Source organism: Grampus griseus (assembly GCF_964374135.1).
Source record: "Grampus griseus genome assembly, chromosome: 7".
NCBI lineage: Eukaryota > Metazoa > Chordata > Mammalia > Artiodactyla > Delphinidae > Grampus > Grampus griseus.
In genome coordinates, this window is record NC_139001.1 from 13600183 (window position 1) to 13619548 (window position 19366).

Sequence of the window (19366 nt, forward strand, 5' to 3'; positions counted from 1 at the left end):
ATTATGTAAAATATCTCATTAGCAATTTTTATATTTATTTGCATGCTGAAATGATCATATCCTGGAGCTACTGTGCTAAAGAAAACATGAAAATTAATTTGTTTTCTTTACTTTTTTAATGTGGCTACTAGAAAATTTGTAATGATGTATGCGGCTTCCATTTTACTTCTATTGTTTTTTTTAATTTCTGCTACTGTTCTAGAACGATTGTCGTAAAACTTTAGTATGCATAAGAATAATCTAGGGAGCTTCTTACAATGTGATTTACCAAATCTACCACAAGAGAGTCCCAACGGGTCTAGGGTTGGGCCTATAGACCTGCATTTTAAGCAAGCACTCCCAGGTGACACTGAGGGGTCTGAGGGTCCCTGCTCTAGAAAAAGGGCTCACAGTCCTGATTTTGGTAGTTCAAGAAAAAGGCCTAAAGTGCCATCAGGGAGTCACAGTGGCAGTGGCCGTAGCTCTTCTACATGCCAACAACGCCCTGCTATGCCATCCTTCAGCCTGGATCCCCAAGCAAGTTTCTTACCTGTCAGCTTCTGCCGTGGTCTTCAGACACTTTTTTCCTCTTGCCATTTGGACTTCCCAGAGCATGCTGTTGGAATTTTCCTTCAACCCCACTCACCACTTCTCCGCCCTTCTTATAGGACCCAATACCCCGTCTACCCCACTATACAAGTCAGTTCCTAAAGCAGAACTCTCTGAGCCCAGCCTGTCCCATTACACAAGACATCCATCCACACCCTTAGAAATGAATCATGAGTAATTATAAAACCATCAATCCTAGCATTTGTATAAAAATTTACTAATTCCGAACACCTTTCACTCATATATCAAATTTTAAAACTGCTATGACAACTATTAAAGACTAAAGCTAATTTGGTAAGAAAAAAATTCCAGTTCTCACTAGCCATTTGACTTAATTGCCATTTGACTTAATCAAACATCAACAAAGTCCCAAGAAAATGTAATGTCAGATCATTTAAATAAATTTCTTTCACATTATTTATTTTTATTACCTATTTTTTTCATTATGGAAATCTTTCATGTAACTATAGGATTTTTTTAAATTCTTATAGCGTATAAGGGTAAATAAAAATCATCCAAAATCTTACCACAAAGAGATAGGAATTGTTTTCCTTTCAGGGCATTTCTTTCTAATGCTTTTTACATGGTTTTGATTTTACTCTATAATATATACTACTTTTTCACTCAACATTTTCAGTTTCAGAATACTATTATGTTTTAAAGCTCTATCATATTTTATTTATTTATTCTCCTCTTTTGGACACTTAGGTTATTTCCAATGTTTTGCTATTAAAGTAATGCACAATGAGCATCCTTTTATAAAAATCTTTAAATAGAATTATTTTCTTAGGTAGAGTCTAGAAGGTAGAATTTAAAGGTCTACAGTGAAGAATTTTTTAAATATCCTTGATACTTATTGTAAAACTGCTTATCAAAAAGACATGTCATTTATTAGTAGTATTTGCATTAATTTTATTCATTTTTCCAAATCTTTGCTAGCTTGTTAGCCCCTTCCAAAAAAAGCATTTCATTGTTTTAATTTGCAAAATTACTAGTGATATTGAGATTCTTTCACATTTTTTGGCCATTTCTATTTCTTCTAGGAATTATCTGTAACTTTGTCCTACCTGCAAATTCACCAGTATTTGCTGTTTTCATCTTTATAGCTTCATACTCTATTGAATAACTTAATAAGGCAAAGACCCAACAAATACGCTTCATTTTCACATAATTCAAGCCTATTGTCTCCAGGTGATCTTTAGAATGATTTCATCAATTTCTTTTTTAAAAAAAGAATTTGTGCTTTCACTAAACCTATAAATTAGAAATTCAATTATGATTTCCTTAAAATATACAGTCCTCTCACCAAGAGCATATTCTCCATTTTCTTAAGTTTTCTATCTCAGTAAAATACTAGATTTTCTTCTGCAAAATTTTAAAGACAATTCCTGAGTGATTTTATAGGTGGGGAGCCTATTGTTAGTGGAATACTTTTCAATTATTTTATTCTATATAGTTATTAATAGTACTTTGGAAAACTACTGATTTTTAAATATTTATTTTGTAACATAGGAGTAGATTACAAAATAAAATTTTTTATTCACTTCCTTGGACTTTATAGATATCAATCAAATTGTCTATAAATAATAACTATTTTGTCAGTTTCAACAGTTATACAATTCCTGCTTTGTTGCAGTGAATACAATTTCAAGAATGGTCTTTACTGCCCAATTTTATGGAATATTTTCTACAGAAGACTTTACAGAAGCTATGCCAGTATACTCCAGGCTAGTCAGATGCCTTCAGGAGAATGCATTTAGACCTGGGCATCCTAGTTCAAGAGGCCTTTCTACAAATGGAAACATATTCAAAGAGAGTGACCAAGGTCCATGAACCCACATTAGCTGACAAACAGTTGAAAAAATTGGGATGTTCCTTCTGGTGAATAGAGACTCATTGGAACATGATGGAATAAGAATTTTCATTAAAACAAGGATTAGGCTTGTCACATCACCTCTCTAAAGAGAAGAACTGGAAACAAGCTACATGGAGGCCAATTTTTGGCCAAGTAAATAATTTTAATTAAAAAGTAAGTAGTATACCTTGGTAGGAAGAGGACTTTCCTACAGGGGAAATACTTAAATATAGGGTCAATAATCCATTACAGAGATGTTGTGGAACAGATTTGAATATCTGGTAGGTGGTTGGACTGGATGACCTTTAAGACTCATCTTACTCCATATTCCATATTCCCAGAGCCACTTCTATAGCCTCTAGCCAGTTTGGCACACAAAAGTTTACTGAAATTCATTTAAATACAAATAGAAGTAGTATATCAAAACAGCCATAGTTTTTTTAGACTGACTTTTTAGTAAACACTTCATAAAATTTAAATACATATAATAATTCAGTATGAATAAAAAAGGAGTAATACTTCCTCCAATCACTCTCACCTACGGCCTTGGATCAATCAACCTGCCTATCCTATTTATTAGGATAAGCAAAAAAACCACATCAATACACATAAAAACATAAGGGAACAAATGCGCAGGGAAAACTATCACCATGAAAAATTATCTGATCATTTTTACTCTATTGCAAAAAGACATTCATGTTTAAACATTAATTGAATTTCCAAGTGGTTATAGAGAATATGTTATCTAAGATTCGTACTTTTCATTCCCAACAAAGAAACCTCTTCAGGAAATAGGTAATGAAAGCTGTTAACTATTGCGTGTTCTTCTCATTCAAGATTAATGTTTAACCTGTATCTTCTTACATTCCCAAAATAGCTCTGGGCAGTATTTGCCCAAGCAAACACTCTGAAACCAAATAACAGCAAAAATGCTTATAAGATAGAAACCTACTGAGAAGTAATTATCTGGTCCTTGAAGTTATCTTAAGGGATTTAGGTATAATTATCAACATCTCATTTAAATAATCTCACTGCAATTCATATGACTTCCTCTGCTAGTTAATCTTAATCAAGAAGTGTCAAAATCAATAATTTACCCAAAAAGTACAGAACTATGATATATTTTACAGAGAAGACAAGGAATAATTCTTATGTGCCAGTTTTGATGTGCTCGTGCCAGGTGGTGATTCTATGAGACATCTGATCCCAGAAATAGCAACAGAGAAAAAACTTGAGTGGCTGGTAGGATGGTGAGTTCATGACAGAAGCAAGAAACTCTGTTCCTCACTGGAAATTTCTGGAGTGTCCTCTGCAGACACAAAGCAATATTCTAGAACTGTGGGTTGATATGAAATGAAAGATACAAAGAAAAGCTCTGTTCTGAAAAACAAAACCCAGAATGAATAAGTCATGGAGATCCTTTACCTCCCTAGACAGCCTAACTCCCCAGATGCTGAAAGATGGCATAGAGAAGAGTGACACCTATTGTTCAGGAAGGTTTATGGGCGGGATCAACTTGCTCCACTGAGTAGATTGTGCATTTGGTTCATGAGCAAATGTTGATCTGTCTCCCTAAAGGAACAAACCAGAGCGGCCTGAAAAGAGGCAATGGAAGCAAATATCCAGCTCATGAGAGTTATCCAGGAAATGCGGGCAGAGATCAATAAGCTGGAGAAAGAGAATCAAGCCCTCCGGATGAAACTGACTTCAAGTAGTCAGAGAACCCCAGGCTCAGGGGGAAAATCAGGAGATGAGAAGGAGGAGGAAGTCACAGACCTCAGTAAACTTGCAGAAGTGCCTGGACAATCTCCAGCAGCCCTTCATGGTGGTGTTTCCACTGGTACGGCCCCAGCTGTGAGGGAACACCAAGGTACTGTATGTCCATAGCTCTTTTGGGCTGTGCCCACCTTTGCAAATATCTCCTAAATAGTAAGTTTATTGTGCCTCTCACATAACTGCGTAATTTGGTATTACAGTGGTGAATTCCATCCTTTTTCTCCTGGTAGATTAGCTTTGAATCCCTAGGGAAAAAATTTCTTTAGCATCTTCAAGCAACATATTTTAACAACATTGAAACTATCTCCAGATAGTCCTGGAAAGATAAGGATGACAGATTTGTGGAAATCAGTCATATTAAAAGTAATGCTTTTCTTCCTTTCTTGACTTCAAGCATTTAAATGCTACATAATGGAACACCAAACGGGTACGTGTCAAATGGCGTGCTCACTTATTAACCTAGAACAGTATTGCATAATAGTTAAGTATATGGATATTAGAATCAGACAAATACGGTTGCCAGTGATCTGACACCAGTTAGCCAGTTGATTTAGAGCTAGCTCTGAGAAATCTTTAACCCTCATTTTGTTCATTTGGAAGTGTTATAGTACCTATCTTACATGGTTGTGAGGATTGACTTTAATGATAAACTAAGTGCTTAGTATAGCACCTGGCAAACACACAACAAATGGTAGGTATTATTTCTTATCCGTATTTTACAAAATTTTTACTGTCCTTTATGAACATATGTTGCACATAATTCAACTTACTATACAGGTTGAAGACTTCAAGAATAAAAGGCAATGATATATTCTAAAAGAATCAAATCTCTCACCCTTTATGGGAGAGAATTTTGACTGTGAGGATTATACATTAAGTCAGAAATCAGGAGAGTGAAAAAATACATTCTTCATTTAAATGAGTGCTTGCCTACATACAGTATTTTCAAATAAAATTGATATACATAATTAAATACTCAAAGCGCTTAACATCCTGTCAAAAGATTCAGGCAATGCCATTTAGAGGCGCTGAACAGCTTGGCAATTGGACATGTTCTATTGCCAGCTGGTTTTTTTCTGTTAAAGAGGTCTCTTTCTAGTATGGGTCCCTGTATTTCAAAGCTGGGTACAGATTCCAATCACAGTCTTTTCCCTTGTTGTCAAGAACAACTCTGCATCTGAGCTATTCTGTCTGTTGGTTATTTAGTAAAACTGAAAGAGTAACCTATAAGGAAGTTAGACCTTCTCCTGGTGAAAAAAAAAAAAAAGATATGGACATGTGTAGTATATCCTTCCCCAGGCTTCCTCCACCTCTGAATTCTTGACATTTGGACTGAATAACTCTGTATTATAGCAGTTTGTCTCGGACATTGAAGGATGTTCAGCAGTTTTTCCTGGCTTCTAAACACTAGTAGTACCTGCCTCTCCCGCTTCAGTTATGACCATCAAAAATGTCTTCAGACATTCCAAATGTCACCTGGAAGACAACATTTCTCCCAATTGAAAACAACTGCCTTACTCCAAAGGTAAACAACTCCTTCAAATCTATTTTTCATGATGTTTATCCTAATGCAAAAGTAATTTGGGCCTCAGTATACCTAGTGCTATTCCAAAACAAGCATTAAACTGGTTAAAGAACAAAGAGTATTACCCTTTAAACCCTGAATTCAGGGCCTGAATGCCATCAAATTTAAAGGAGGTTTGAATATTATTAAGAGCTAAATACACAACTGATAATATACATTTTCAGCCACTGAATGGTGACCTCTAATATACATAAGCATTAAGTTGGAAAAGGACTAGTGAAAACCATTTGGTGACATTTGGGGAACTCTTGCCAGTTGCACCAACAAAACAAAGAAGGAAATATGATTTAAATTTGTGCTTAGAAGCCCGGTTGAGTTAATTTAAGTGATATTTATGTGTGTCTTACATGTGATGTTCTATTATGAAAGTGATATAAGTAGAAGGAACATTGGCCTGAGCATGAAGAAACCTGGGTTGTAGTACCAGTTTTGTAATAGTTGGTCAGTGCTGGGTAGCTCACATAAAATCCCTGATCTTAGCATTATCAAGTAAAAATGAATGGGTTAGATGCCTTCCAAGGCCTATTCCAGCTATAAAATTCTATGACTCTATGAATGTGACATGTTTTATGATCACTCTCCTCATTTGTAAAATGGAGAAAGTGATAGCATCTATCTCATAGGGCTGCTGAGACGATTAAATGAGGTAGCACAAGTAAGACTCAGCATGAGTTACTTGGTAGCAGTTGTCGTCATATCATTGGATAGGTCGGAAAAATACTATTTGACTTACGTTTAAGTTTTTATTAGCAGTCAGTAAGATATTGCTGATATCAATCAAAATTCCTACCTGCAGCTGAATGCTAGAAATGTGCCGCTAGGGCGGAGATTCAGAGCTCATCCCCTTTTCTTACTGTTAAGGCTACAAGACCCAGAGAGATCAAGCAGCTTGTCTGATCCTCTTGAAAACAAAATCAGATAAACCCATTCTTTGCGAAGGAACGATATGAAATCCGAAGTGTGTCTCACTTTAAGAAGGAACAATTAAGGTGGGCCTGGAAGTGATCACCTGAGACTAAATTCTCCTGGAAATATATGTAAGAGTGTGCCAGCCTTTGAAATCCAACCCGTCCATTACAGGGATGTTGCCCTCACCCCTCCTGCTCTTTGCAACCTCACCTAGGCTCTTTTAGGGAAGAGATAATCTGCTACAAAGAAGACGCAAGAAGCAATTCTTTACAGGGACACTCCAGCATTCCCTTCAATCTGCTCATACCCTTTGCTGGCAAATAAAGTGCATTTGAAAGCAATCTTTGAATTGGTGCTAATGACCCTGTGATGCTCTGTGGAATATTCTTTCCCTTTTATTGATAAGAAACTAAAGGATACAGATTATTTGTGATCCAGGGACATAAACCAAAAGCCTATATGCTGATCTGTCAAGCTGGAGTAAAGGTCCCAAACAATAAACTTTGCTATTATAAATATAATTTCCTCTGTTGTACTTTCCTACCATTTGGTATAGAGATATTGTTTTATAATCCACTTAAACAGAAACTTTTATGTTTGTCAATAGTCAGAAACCTGTTTTTAGATAATTATAAAAGTGATATATCATGGCCAAAGGAAGTGTTCAAAGATAATTTATGAATAGTATTTGCAGTTAATTACTTCAGATAGATTTGAACTTAAACTCCCCCACAAACTCTTGCTTAAAATATGACCTTCTGGGCTTCCCTGGTGGCGCAGTGGTTGAGAGTCCGCCTGCCGATGCAGGGGACATGGGTTCATGCCCCGGTCCAGGAAGATCCCACATGCCGCGGAGCAGCTAGGCCCGTGAGCCATGGCCGCTGAGCCTGCACATCCAGAGCCTGTGCTCCGCAGCAGGAGAGGCCACAACAGTGAGAGGCCCACGTACCGCAAAAAAAAAAAAAAGAAAAAAAATGACGTTCTGCTCTTCCAAACTATGAAAAGCCAGGGCAGCCTCCACTTTTTGTAATGGCTATATAATTTGCTGTCTGTGTTCTGCAGACACCGGCCACAAACTTAAAAAAGAGAAAATTGTGCTTCCAGCCCTCTGAAAACCTAAACACGATGCTGCACTTTCTTATACTTTCATGCTCATTAATGACAAAGCTATGATGAGAAAGAATAAAGATTCAACAAACATTCACTAAGTGCTCCAGAAAATGGAAACTAACCCTTGAGGTCAGTGTCATTAACCCCAGGGGTAATAGCCAGATGTCTAAGTAGAGGTTGAATGACAGGCCCCAGGTCAGTTAGCACAGTGTTAGAAGTGAGACGCAGACAAATCAAGACTCCCTAAAATAAAGCTCTTTTATTCAAGGTGCTTTCATTACAAGGAAAGGAGATAGGATTTACCTCAAGGAAAGAGTTTATTAGCAGACCCTTATGGACAGAAATTGGGTTGGAAGCCCTCAGAAACTAAAGCCATAAATCTCTCAATCTCTTTCAGGAGAACTCCTGTTTCCCACAGAAGGCATCTTTACTACTACTTCTTTTTTTTTTTTTTTTTTAATTTTTTGGCCGTGCCTTGTGGCATGTAGGACCTTAATTCCCCGACCAAGGATGGAACCCATGCCCCTGCAGTGGAAGGGCGGAGTCTTAACCACTGGACCACCAGGGAAGTCCCAAGGCATCTTTACTTCTTTCCATGTGTCTGCCTTGCTTTCATCTCTCATTCGACAGGCATCCTCATAACAACTGTCCTAACTAAAGCCAACACACATATTTCAGGACAGTTGGGAGCAGCCAGTTCAATTATTTGTGGCTATTCAAGTGATGAGGGGCTGTGGATGAGCACCTTCTTCTAGAATGAGGAGAACTTCCAGAACTGCATGTCTAGAAATTCATGTTCTTTGCATTTTAAAATCGTGTTTTATTATCTCTATATGTCCAGCTCTCTGTTCATATCCTATGTTCTCAGGAAGGTCTTCCCTGACCACACTATTTAAATAGCCTCCAGACCCCCTTCCTCATCTGCCTCCATCCCCTAGCCCTCATCAGCTTGATTTGTCTTCCTAGAACCTACCACTATCTGAATTTTATCATGTATTGTTTGTTTATCATCTGTCAGCCACACGAGAATTTTATGCAGGCAAGAATTCTGTGTTGTTCACTCCCACACCCCATCTCTTAAAAAAAACACCTAGCTCATGGCTGGCACTCAATAATTTGCAAAATAAATCAATGAATGAATGTCTTTTATGCAAAAAAATAATAATCTAAAAACAACAGCTTTGGTTAGTTAGTTTCAATGAAGTATTTACTACCAACACAATCTTCCATTTGTGGATGTCATTAAAAGTAGAATTTTTAAACTTGAATTTTGTGTCTCCTGTACAGGCAATGTCATGATTGTTAGACGCTATTCCATTTCCTCACCAACTCATTTGTTAGCTGCAAATGATCCTTGGAAAGCTGGGAAAAAACATCCAAATTGTGGAATTCTAGAAGCTCAAAGAACAGTCAAATCACTGGCATGTTCTTCAATTAAGAAGCAAGACAACGAAGAAAAGATGTTTGCCCCAGATTCTTTTACCAGCAATGGTTCCAGCCAAAGAGCCTTTCCCAAGCATGGTTTTGGTTGCAGGTAATGTACAATCTGCCTCAAGATAGTTTATAGTTGAATGCTGTGATGGCTACTGAGACGTTCTCCTGGATAAGCCAGGTCTTATCTAGTGGAAGTAATAAAACCAAGTAGGCTATTATGCCAAGATAACTTCCATCATACTTATGTCTGTTTTGAGAACCAAAACAAAGAAATTTATGTGAGATCAAATGGTACCCTCTAATAGATGCCTCTAATAAGTGGAGAACCATCAGTCTTCACTTACTAATCAAGCATTAATTATCATACTCTGAGCTGGTCGCTGGGGATCCAAGATCCTGCAAAAGCTAAATGTTATGTTCAAAGCTTTCGCTTAGTGACAAAGACGCACAAGTAAACCGAACACTGCAATAAAGAGCGTCTCAGGGAGAAGGCACAGTTACATTAGGAGCTGAACAGAGAATTCCTCTCTGAGAAAGAACTATTCTTGTGGAGGAAGGTGCCTTTATGGGCTTATGTGAGTATAAGACAGGACTCTTTAGGCATAAGCCAAACAGGCCAAGAGACAAAGAGGAAACTGACCTGTTCTGCAAAACACATGAATTGGTATTTAAGGAGTTATGAGCAGGCTGCAAATGGGAGGGACTGAGGAAATATTTGAAAAGTAGTCTGGGAATCTTTAAGAGGAAAGTTGGCCAGTGGCCCTTGTAGTGGGTAAAGCCAAGGGCTCTTTCAGAACAAGATTGTCACTGTCAAGCACTACTGTGTTAGAGCATCACTTCCCCTACTCCACAATCTGCATTTCTACCTCCCAATTCCCAGTTACGCCCTATCAAAAGTATATACACATCTTGTTTATGTTTTCCTTTGCTGTGGAAAAGCTTTTAAGTTATGCACCCAACATAGGAGCACATCAATATATAAGGCAAATGCTAACAGACATAAAAGGGAAAATTGACAGTAACACAATCATAGTAGGGGATTTTAACGCCCCGCTTTCACCAATGGACAGATCATCAAAAATGAAAATAAACAAGGAAATACAACCTTTAAATGATACATTAAACAAGATGGACTTAATTGATATTTATAGGACATTCCATCCAAAAACAACAGAGCAGTTTCTTTTAAAGTGCTCATGGAACATTCTACAGAATAGATCATATCTTGGGTCAAAAATCAAGCCTTGGTAAATTTAACAAAACTGAAATCATATCACGTATCTTTACTGACCACAATGCTATGAGACTAGGTATCAATTACAGGAAAAAATCTGTAAAAATTACAAACACATGGAGGCTAAACAATACACTACTTAATAACCAAGAGATCACTGAAGAAATCAAAGAGGAAATAAAAAATACCTAGAAACAAATGACAATGAAAATATGACGACCCAAAACCTATGGGATGCAGCAAAAGCAGTTCTAAGATGGAAGTTTATAGCAATACAATCCTACCTCAAGAAACAAGAAACATCTCAAATAAACAACCTAACCTTACACCTACAGCAATTAGAGAAAGAAGAACAAAAAAACCACAAAGTTAGAAGAAGGAAAGAAATCATAAAGATCAGAGAAGAAATAAATGAAAAACAAATGAATGAAACAATAGCAAAGATCAATAAAACAAAAAGCTGATTCTTTGAGAAGATAAACAAAATTGTAAACCATTAGCCAGACTCATCAAGAAAAAAAGGGAGAAGACTCAAATCAATAGAATTAGAAATGAAAAAGGAGAAGTAACAACTGACACTGCAGAAATACAAAGGATCATGAGAGATTACTACAAGCACCTCTATGCCAATAAAATGGACAACCTGGAAGAAATGGACAAATTCTTAGAAAGGCACAACCTTCCAGGAAGAAATAGAAAATATAAACAGACCAATCACAAGCAATGAAATTGAAACTGTGATTAAAAATCTTCCAACAGGGGGCTTCCCTGGTGGTGCAGTGGTTGAGAGTCCGCCTGCCGATGCAGGGGACACGGGTTCGTGCCCCGATCCGGGAAGATCCCACATGCCGCGGAGCGGCTGGGTCCGTGAGCCATGGCCGCTGAGCCTGCGCGTCCCGAGCCTGTGCTCCGCAACGAAAGAGGCCGCAGCAGTGAGAGGCCCGCATACCGCAAAAAAAAAAAAAAAAAAAAAAAAATCTTCCAACAAACAAAAGCCCAGGACCAGATGGCTTCAAAGGCGAATTCTATCAAATATTTAGAGAAGAGCTAACACCTATCCTTCTCAAACTCTTCCAAAATATAGCAGAGGGAGGAACACTCCCAAACTCATTCTACGAGGCCACCATCACCTTGATACCAAAACCAGACAAGGATGTCACAAAGAAAGAAAACTACAGGCCAATATCACTGATGAACATAGATGCAAAAATCCTCAACAAAATACTAGCAAACAGAATCCAACAGCACATTAAAAGGATCATACACCAGGATCAAGTGTGGTTTATTTCAGGAATGCAAGGATTCTTCAATATATGCAAATCAATCAATGTGATAAACATATTAACAAATTGAAGGAGAAAAACCATACGATCATCTCAATAGATGCAGAAAAAGCTTTCAAAAAAATTCAACACCCATTTATGATAAAAACCCTCCAGAAAGTAGGCATAGAGGGAACTTACCTCAACATAATAGAGACCATATATGACAAACCACAGTCAACATCATTCTCAATGGTGAAAAACTGAAAGCATTTCCACTAAGATCAGGAATAAGACAAGGTTGCCCACTCTCACCACTCTTATTCAACATAGTTTGGAAAGTTTTAGCCACAACCATCAGAGAAGAAAAAGAAATAAAAGGAATCCAAATCGGAAAAGAAGAAGTAAAGCTGTCACTGTTTGCAGATGACAGGATACTATACATAGAGAATCCTAAAGATGCTACCAGAAAACTACCAGAGCTAATCAATGAATTTGGTAAAGTAGTAGGATACAAAATTAATGCACAGAAATCTCTTGCATTCCTATACACTAATGGTGAAAAATCTGAAAGAGAAATTAAGGAAACACCCCCATTTACCATTGCAACAAAAAGAATAAAATACCTAGGAATAAAGCTACTTAAGGAGACAAAAGACCTGTACTAGAAAACTTTAAGACACTGATGAAAGAAATTAAAGATGATACAAACAGATGGAGAGATATACCATGTTCTTGGATTGGAAGAATCAACATTGTGAAAATGACTATAGTACACAAAACAATCTACAGATTCAATGCAATTCCTATCAAACTACCAATGGCATTTTTCACAGAACTAGAACAAAAAGTTTCACAATTTATATGGAAACACAAAAGACCCCAAATAGTCAATGCAATCTTGAGAAAGAAAAACGGAGCTAGAGGAATCAGGCTCCTGGACTTCAGACTATACTACAAAGCTACAGTAATCAAGACAGTATGGTACTGGCAAAAAAACAGAAATATAGATCAAGGGAACAGGATAGAAAGCCCAGAGATAAACCCACGCACATATGGTCACCTTATTTTTGATAAAGGAGGCAAGAATACACAATGGAGAAAAGACAGCCTCTTCAATAAGTGGTACTGGGAAAACTGGACAGCTACATGTCAAAGAATGAAATTAGAACACTCCCTAACACCATACACAAAAATAAATTCAAAATAGATTAAAGACCTAAATGTAAGGTCAGAAACTATAAAACTTTAGAGGAAAACATAGGCAGAACACTCCATGATATAAATCACAGCAATATCCTTTTTGACCCACCTCCTAGAGAAATGGAAATAAAAACAAAAATAAACAAATGGGACCTAAGGAAACTTAAAAGCTTCTGCACAGCAAAGGAAACCATAAACAAGACGAAAAGACAACCCTTAGAATAAGAGAAAATATTTACAAATGAAGCAACTGACAAAGGATTAATCTCCAAAATTTACAAGTGGCTCTTGCAGCTCAATATCAAAAAAACAAACAACCTAATCCAAAAATGCGCAGAAGACCTAAATAGACATTTCTCCAAAGAAGATATACAGATTGCCAACAAACACATGAAAGGATGCTCAACATCACTAATCATTAGAGAAATGGAAATCAAAACTACAATGAGGTATCACTTCACACCAATCAGAATGGCCACCACCAAAAAATCTATGAACAATAAATGCTGGAGAGGGTGTGGAGAAAAGGGAACTCTCTTGCACTGTTGGTGGGAATATAAATTGATACAGCTGCTATGGAGAACAGTATGGAGGTTCCTTATAAAACTAAAACTATAACTATCATACGACCCAGCAATCTCATTACTGGGCATATACCCTGAGAAAACCATAATTCAAAAAGAGTCATGTACCACAGTGTTCATTGCAGCTTTATTTACAATAGCCAGGGCATGGAAGCAAGCTAAGTGTCCATCGACAGATGAATGGATAAAGAAGATGTGGCACATATATACAATGGAATATTACTCAGCCATAAAAAGAAATGAAATTGAGTTAATTGTAGTGAGGTGGAGGGACCTAGAGACTGTCATACAGAGTAATGTAAGTCAGAAAGAGAAAAACAAATACCATATGCTAACACATATATATGGAATCTAAAAAAAAAAAAAAAGGTCTGAAGAACATAGGGGCAAGAATGGAGTAAAGACTCAGATGTAGCAAATAGACTTGAGCACACGGAGAAGGGGAAGGATAAGCTGGGACGAAGTGAAACAGTGGAATGGACATATATACACTACCAAATGTAAAATAGATAGCTAGAGTTGCTTTGCTGTGCACCTGAAACTATCACAACATTGTTAATTGGCTATACTCCAATATAAAGTTTTTTTTAAAAAAAAGAAATATAGCTAGTGGGAAGCAGCTGCATAGCACAGGGAGATCAGTTCGGTGCTTTGTGTCCACCTAGAGGTGTGGGATAAGGAGGGTGGGAGGGAGACACAAGAGGGAGGAGATATGGGGATATATGTATATGTATAGCTGATTCACTTTGTTATATAGTGGAAACTAACACACCATTGTAAAGCAATTATACACCCATAAAGATGTTAAAAAAAAAAAGTGTATACACATTTGTCTCCTCTGAGGAGAAGGAGGAAAATCAAGAAATAGGGCCCTGGTTTCACGATTAACTTATCTGGGGAAGAGAAAATGGAACAAATATATTTGTTGAGAGAATGAGTTATCTAATTCATCAGTGGCAGAAAATCAAATCAAAGGGTAACCATAATTAATAGGCCTGCAAGAATTCTCATAAATATTGGAGAGAACACTGGACTTCCCACTGGATGTGGGATACAAAGGTTGAGCCAGTTTTATTTGAATTTTACAAGGCAGCATGAAAACTGTGTTTCATTTGTAGAAAGTTCTATTATAGGAGCAGAGAGAGGAACCTGGGTCAGGAAGGACAGGCAAAGAAAAATGGAAAGGTCATCCCAGTAGAGCAAAAAAGACAAGAAGAGAGAAGAAATCATGACTACAGAGAAAACTAAAAGTAGGGAAATCAGTGAGGATGGAGAAGTTAGCAGGATCCATCATAAAAGTCCTTCTATGGAATGCTAGGAATATGTGCTTTACCATTAATTATTGGAAAGCTACTAAAATATGTCTTTATGAAAATTTTCAAAATACATAAACATTCAGAACCTAATATTACAAATATCAATATATTCATCTGCAAGAGTTTTATCATATTTTATCCAGATATTTTTATATATAAAAGAAAAAATGTTACTAATAAAGAGAAAAGCCCTATATCTCTCTTCCCCTGGACTCCTGAGGGGCAAGTGTTAACCATGAGGTTTTTTTCTATCCTTTCAGTGTTTTTTATGCTTTCATTACCCACATCCATTCATTCAGCAAATACATCTTAAGGGTGTACTACTACGTGCTGGATTCTAGGCACTGAAGATACAGCAGGAAAAAAATTGTCAAAAATCTCTGCCAATGTGGAGCTTTTTCCTTTGTAACATAATGATCAATAAACATGAAAATACAGGAAGTATATATTATGTTAGATGGTGAGAAAAGTAAACCAATCAAAGGAAAAATGAAGGGTTTGAAGAGCAAGCATTGTTGAAATTTTTTATATCGTAGCCAGAAGATACCTCACTATTTGAATAAAGAAGGGAGAGAGAGAGTTCTGGGGATACGAGCAGGGGATTGGAGTGGGTAGGCGGGGGCACTCTCCAGGCATTGAGAACAGCAAATGCCAGAGGCCTGGGTGGGCCCACGACTGGTGTTTGAAGAAGGGCAAGGTGGCTGGCACTGAGTGCAGTGAAGGGAAGAAGCGAGACAGAGAGAGAAGGCAGAGAGCTAAGGGTGGTCTTTCACTCCTTTCCAATGATTCTGGATTTTTTCTAAGTGAATTGGGATGCATAATATACTCTTTTCATTTATATATATATATATATATATATATATATATATATATGGAGAGACAGAGAGAGAGAGAGAGCTCAGTTTTGAAAAGACTATAGAAAAACAATATAGAAAGCAAGGGGACCATGTTTAAGGTTAAAAAAATAATTTAGACAAGAAATGATTATTTCTTGGCCAACGGCAATAACTGGATGTGGTTTCTAAACATTTGAAGGTGGAGCCAACAAGATCTGTTGACAGAGCAGATGTGGGATATGGAAACAAGAAGTGTATATCCAACCACTGTGTTCCAATGGCCATGTGTTTTCAAAGAGGGAGGAGGGAAGAAAGGCAGAGATGTACCCTTTGTTTAAATAAAATTATGTATATATAATATACAGTTACATAAAAGCACTAAATGTTCATTATTTTTTAAATTGCTAATTATAAAATATTAATGTGATGTAAAAAGTATAAAAAGGAAAATCTTCCCTAATCCCATTACCTGAAAAACCACCATTGAGATTTTAATGGATATCTTTCCAGGTTTGTGTTTACATAGTTCATAATTGTAGAGTGCCTGTATTATAATGCTTTAGTTTTTGCACTTAAACCATTACAGGCTTACAGACCTACAATGCTAAACTGGGAAATATAGCGGTATTAATTTTCCCATTTCAATTTATATTATTTTCTATGGTAGTTTGGGGACCTAGCCAATGTTTATAATGTATTATTTTTCTGAAGCAAAATGTTTTCCAACTTCCAAGCTGCCAATGAATAAATTATTAGAACACAATCCATTTCTAATTTGGAATCTACTTTAATTTGAAAGATTGAGCCAATTGTAGAATTGTGTTAAAGCAAGAAAGTCAGTAATGGCTTAAAATCAACAGCTGGGTTGGCATAAAACCCAGTAGATACAGAGAACTGCTGAACAGGAATTAAGCTTTTTTTTTGTAGTACTTTTTTATTTTGTCTTTTACTTTCTCAGGGATTAACCAGTAAAGTAACAACTCATTACATTATTCCTCTAATTTTGGAGTAAATTCATTTCCTTTCTAATAGCTTTCAAAGACTCTTACAAAGATTTATCAAGAACCAATGTGTTTGAATTAGCTTTCAAATCAGTGAGACATTGTACCTAATTTGCTCATGAACTTTTCTATTATTGTACCAAGAAAGTATTTTATGGAATAATGCCAATGTCAATATTTCTAAGAACCAATGATCTCCAGAAACTAGAGACTGGATTTTAATTTTTTCCCTAATTTTGACATAGAAACCCAATCTTTTCCTCCTGCATTCAAGAAAAAAAAAAAAAAAAAAAAAAACCTCAGGCTGTTGAAAAGATTAGGGAAAAGGGTCCATATGGACAACTAAACTTAGAAATGATATTTTACTGATAGGATAAAACAGACACATTAAAATAAATACATTGTCTTCTTTTCCTAAGCAGAGTGGTTAAGAAGACAGCCTCTGGAATCAGATGGCTAAAGTCCCAACTCCATCGTTTGCAAACAGCATGGTCTTGGAAAAGTTATTAGTCTGAGCTGTGCTGTAGTCTATTCTTTTGTAAAAAGAGAATCATAATAGCAGTTACCTCATAGTTTTTGTGAAGAATAAATGGGATAGTCAAGTGAATGCTTGCTAAGTGGCAGAGCAGTTATTATTTTATTGATCCCATATAGAACTACTGGCCTTCCTCCCAAGGGAGGGAGCAGATGTGTTCCCCTAGATACAGGCCACTGAATGCCATTCAGTGAAATTATGGTCTTATCTAATTAAAGAGAGAGAGAGAGATCAAAACTAGAGAAAAGGCAATAATTTTAAACACTGTTCTTTAGACTTATTCCTGGGAGAACTTTATCCTGGTTTATGTCAAAATTATATATAACACTGTTCAAGAGGAAAGGAGAAGTGGGCAAAATGAAAAGATTTAATCCCTCAGGTAACACTGGGTCATTGCTGTCACTTCTCTCTCCCCTTATTGCTCAGGTGTGATGGATATTCCATTAATGCAAACTCCAAATTGATTGGGATTATAAACTAATTCCCTCAAATTTCTTCTTCATTTCAACTGAAGAGTTTTGATGTGCAGGACCGTTTGCCTGAGAGAACATGATATTCTCCAACTTTAAACGCCAAGCTAATAATCCTCAGACGTACAGACCCTGCCTCAAAATTTTTAAATTTTAGTTTTATCAGCGCTATTCACTGGGTTTAATCAAAAGGCCAATTCCAATCTTTTTTCATGCATTATTATTGAACAACTAAACAAAAAAAATTATTATATATTTAAGGTGAACCTTTAACACTTTAAGCAATATTTGGTGACTTGCAAAAATAGTAAATGTTTTGTAGAAATAGTAAGTGTTTTTGCATAAAGGCCCACTAAAACGTTTTATTTCTCTTTCCCTATTCTGCGTTCTTTAGGGACAAGATAAAGACAGTCAGTTTCCTGTTACCCATGAACATGTCTTCATATTCCAAAAACTCAAGTTCTTTGAAATGCTCATCAAATCAGACCACAAACCAGCTAAGTACCATTACAGAGTAGGATACGTAAGGTGGTGAAATTTAAGAAACAGTTGATTTCCAACATGTGGGAACACCAAGGCCTGGCGGGGTCAATGTCTTCCCCTGCAAAGACCTCTGGCAAGATGCTCAGTGAGATATACAAATATTTGGCGTTGGGTCAATAGAGTTGTCAGTGGACTTGGCCAAGAAATGGAAGCCATTACTTTATGTTGTTGTTGATGGGTGCACAGTGTCTGTGGAAGTCTCTCTATGCAGCATGTGAGCAATTAAACGTAATTAAATTAAGTTGCATGCTAAGTGTTTTGTATCTGTGCTATGCTATCAGGAAATGCTGCTGTTCCCATTATGTGTCATTCTCCTGTTGAAACTATAACAAATCTAGGAAAAAAAGTTCTATTTCTGATTATAACACAGAAGCCACAGTGATTATCCTTATAGTTAATTTGTGTGTTGATATTTCACTGACACAAGCTCACTTGGTCTTTTAATATCCCGTGTTACTGGCATGTAGACACAAACACAGCAAACTCCCACAGCGTATATTGTGGGCTCAGAGTAACTGTGGGCTGGCTAATGGCAAAGACACTCATCCTGGTTGGAAGGAGAGAGGAAAAGGTTCAAATGATTATTACTTAGGGGTTGAAAACCTCAGAACTCCCTCAAATCCTGAACTTCTAGTCAAGAGACCATCTCCTCCTCCAAGTTTACAGCAATCATGTTCTAATACCAGTATGCCTTTTAAACAAATATCTTAATGTTAAAATCTCCAGAGTGTTAAAATGCAGATCTGGGGGCTCCAGACAGGAACAAGACAAGAAATTCACATTTTAAACAAGCCTTCCCAGGTGACGTCTTAAACAGCTATGATTACTATCCGCTATTGTAAATACTAAGAATCATAGGGTGCCCCAGATCTGATGCCAAGTTGAAGAAGCAGGGAAGCAAGGAAAGGGTATGAATGGTCCAGTCTATTTCTAAGAGAGGTCTTTAATAATCACAAGACAGACTCCTGGAAGGGAAATGGATGAATCAACGAATACCCTGAGGTAAAAGTCACATAATGGGTCAGATGCTTCCTTTATTTATGATATTCATTTAAGATTAACAATATTCTCAGCATTCTAACAGGTGTACAATAGGGCAAGGTTACAGCCAGAGGGGAAAGATAC

At 36.8% G+C, this 19366-nt stretch overlaps 1 protein-coding gene across 1 annotated transcript; it reads left to right on the forward strand.

Moving 5' to 3' along the window:
* Positions 1-4051: 4051 nt before the first annotated feature.
* CCDC195 (coiled-coil domain containing 195) lies at positions 4052-18216 on the forward strand (the record flags this gene model as incomplete). The annotated part of the gene is made up of 3 exons (XM_082658563.1): positions 4052-4313; positions 9111-9357; positions 18093-18216. 3 exons carry the CDS (start codon positions 4052-4054, stop codon positions 18214-18216), a joined length of 633 nt encoding a protein of 210 aa, XP_082514689.1.
* Between the last annotated feature and the right edge of the window lie 1150 nt (positions 18217-19366).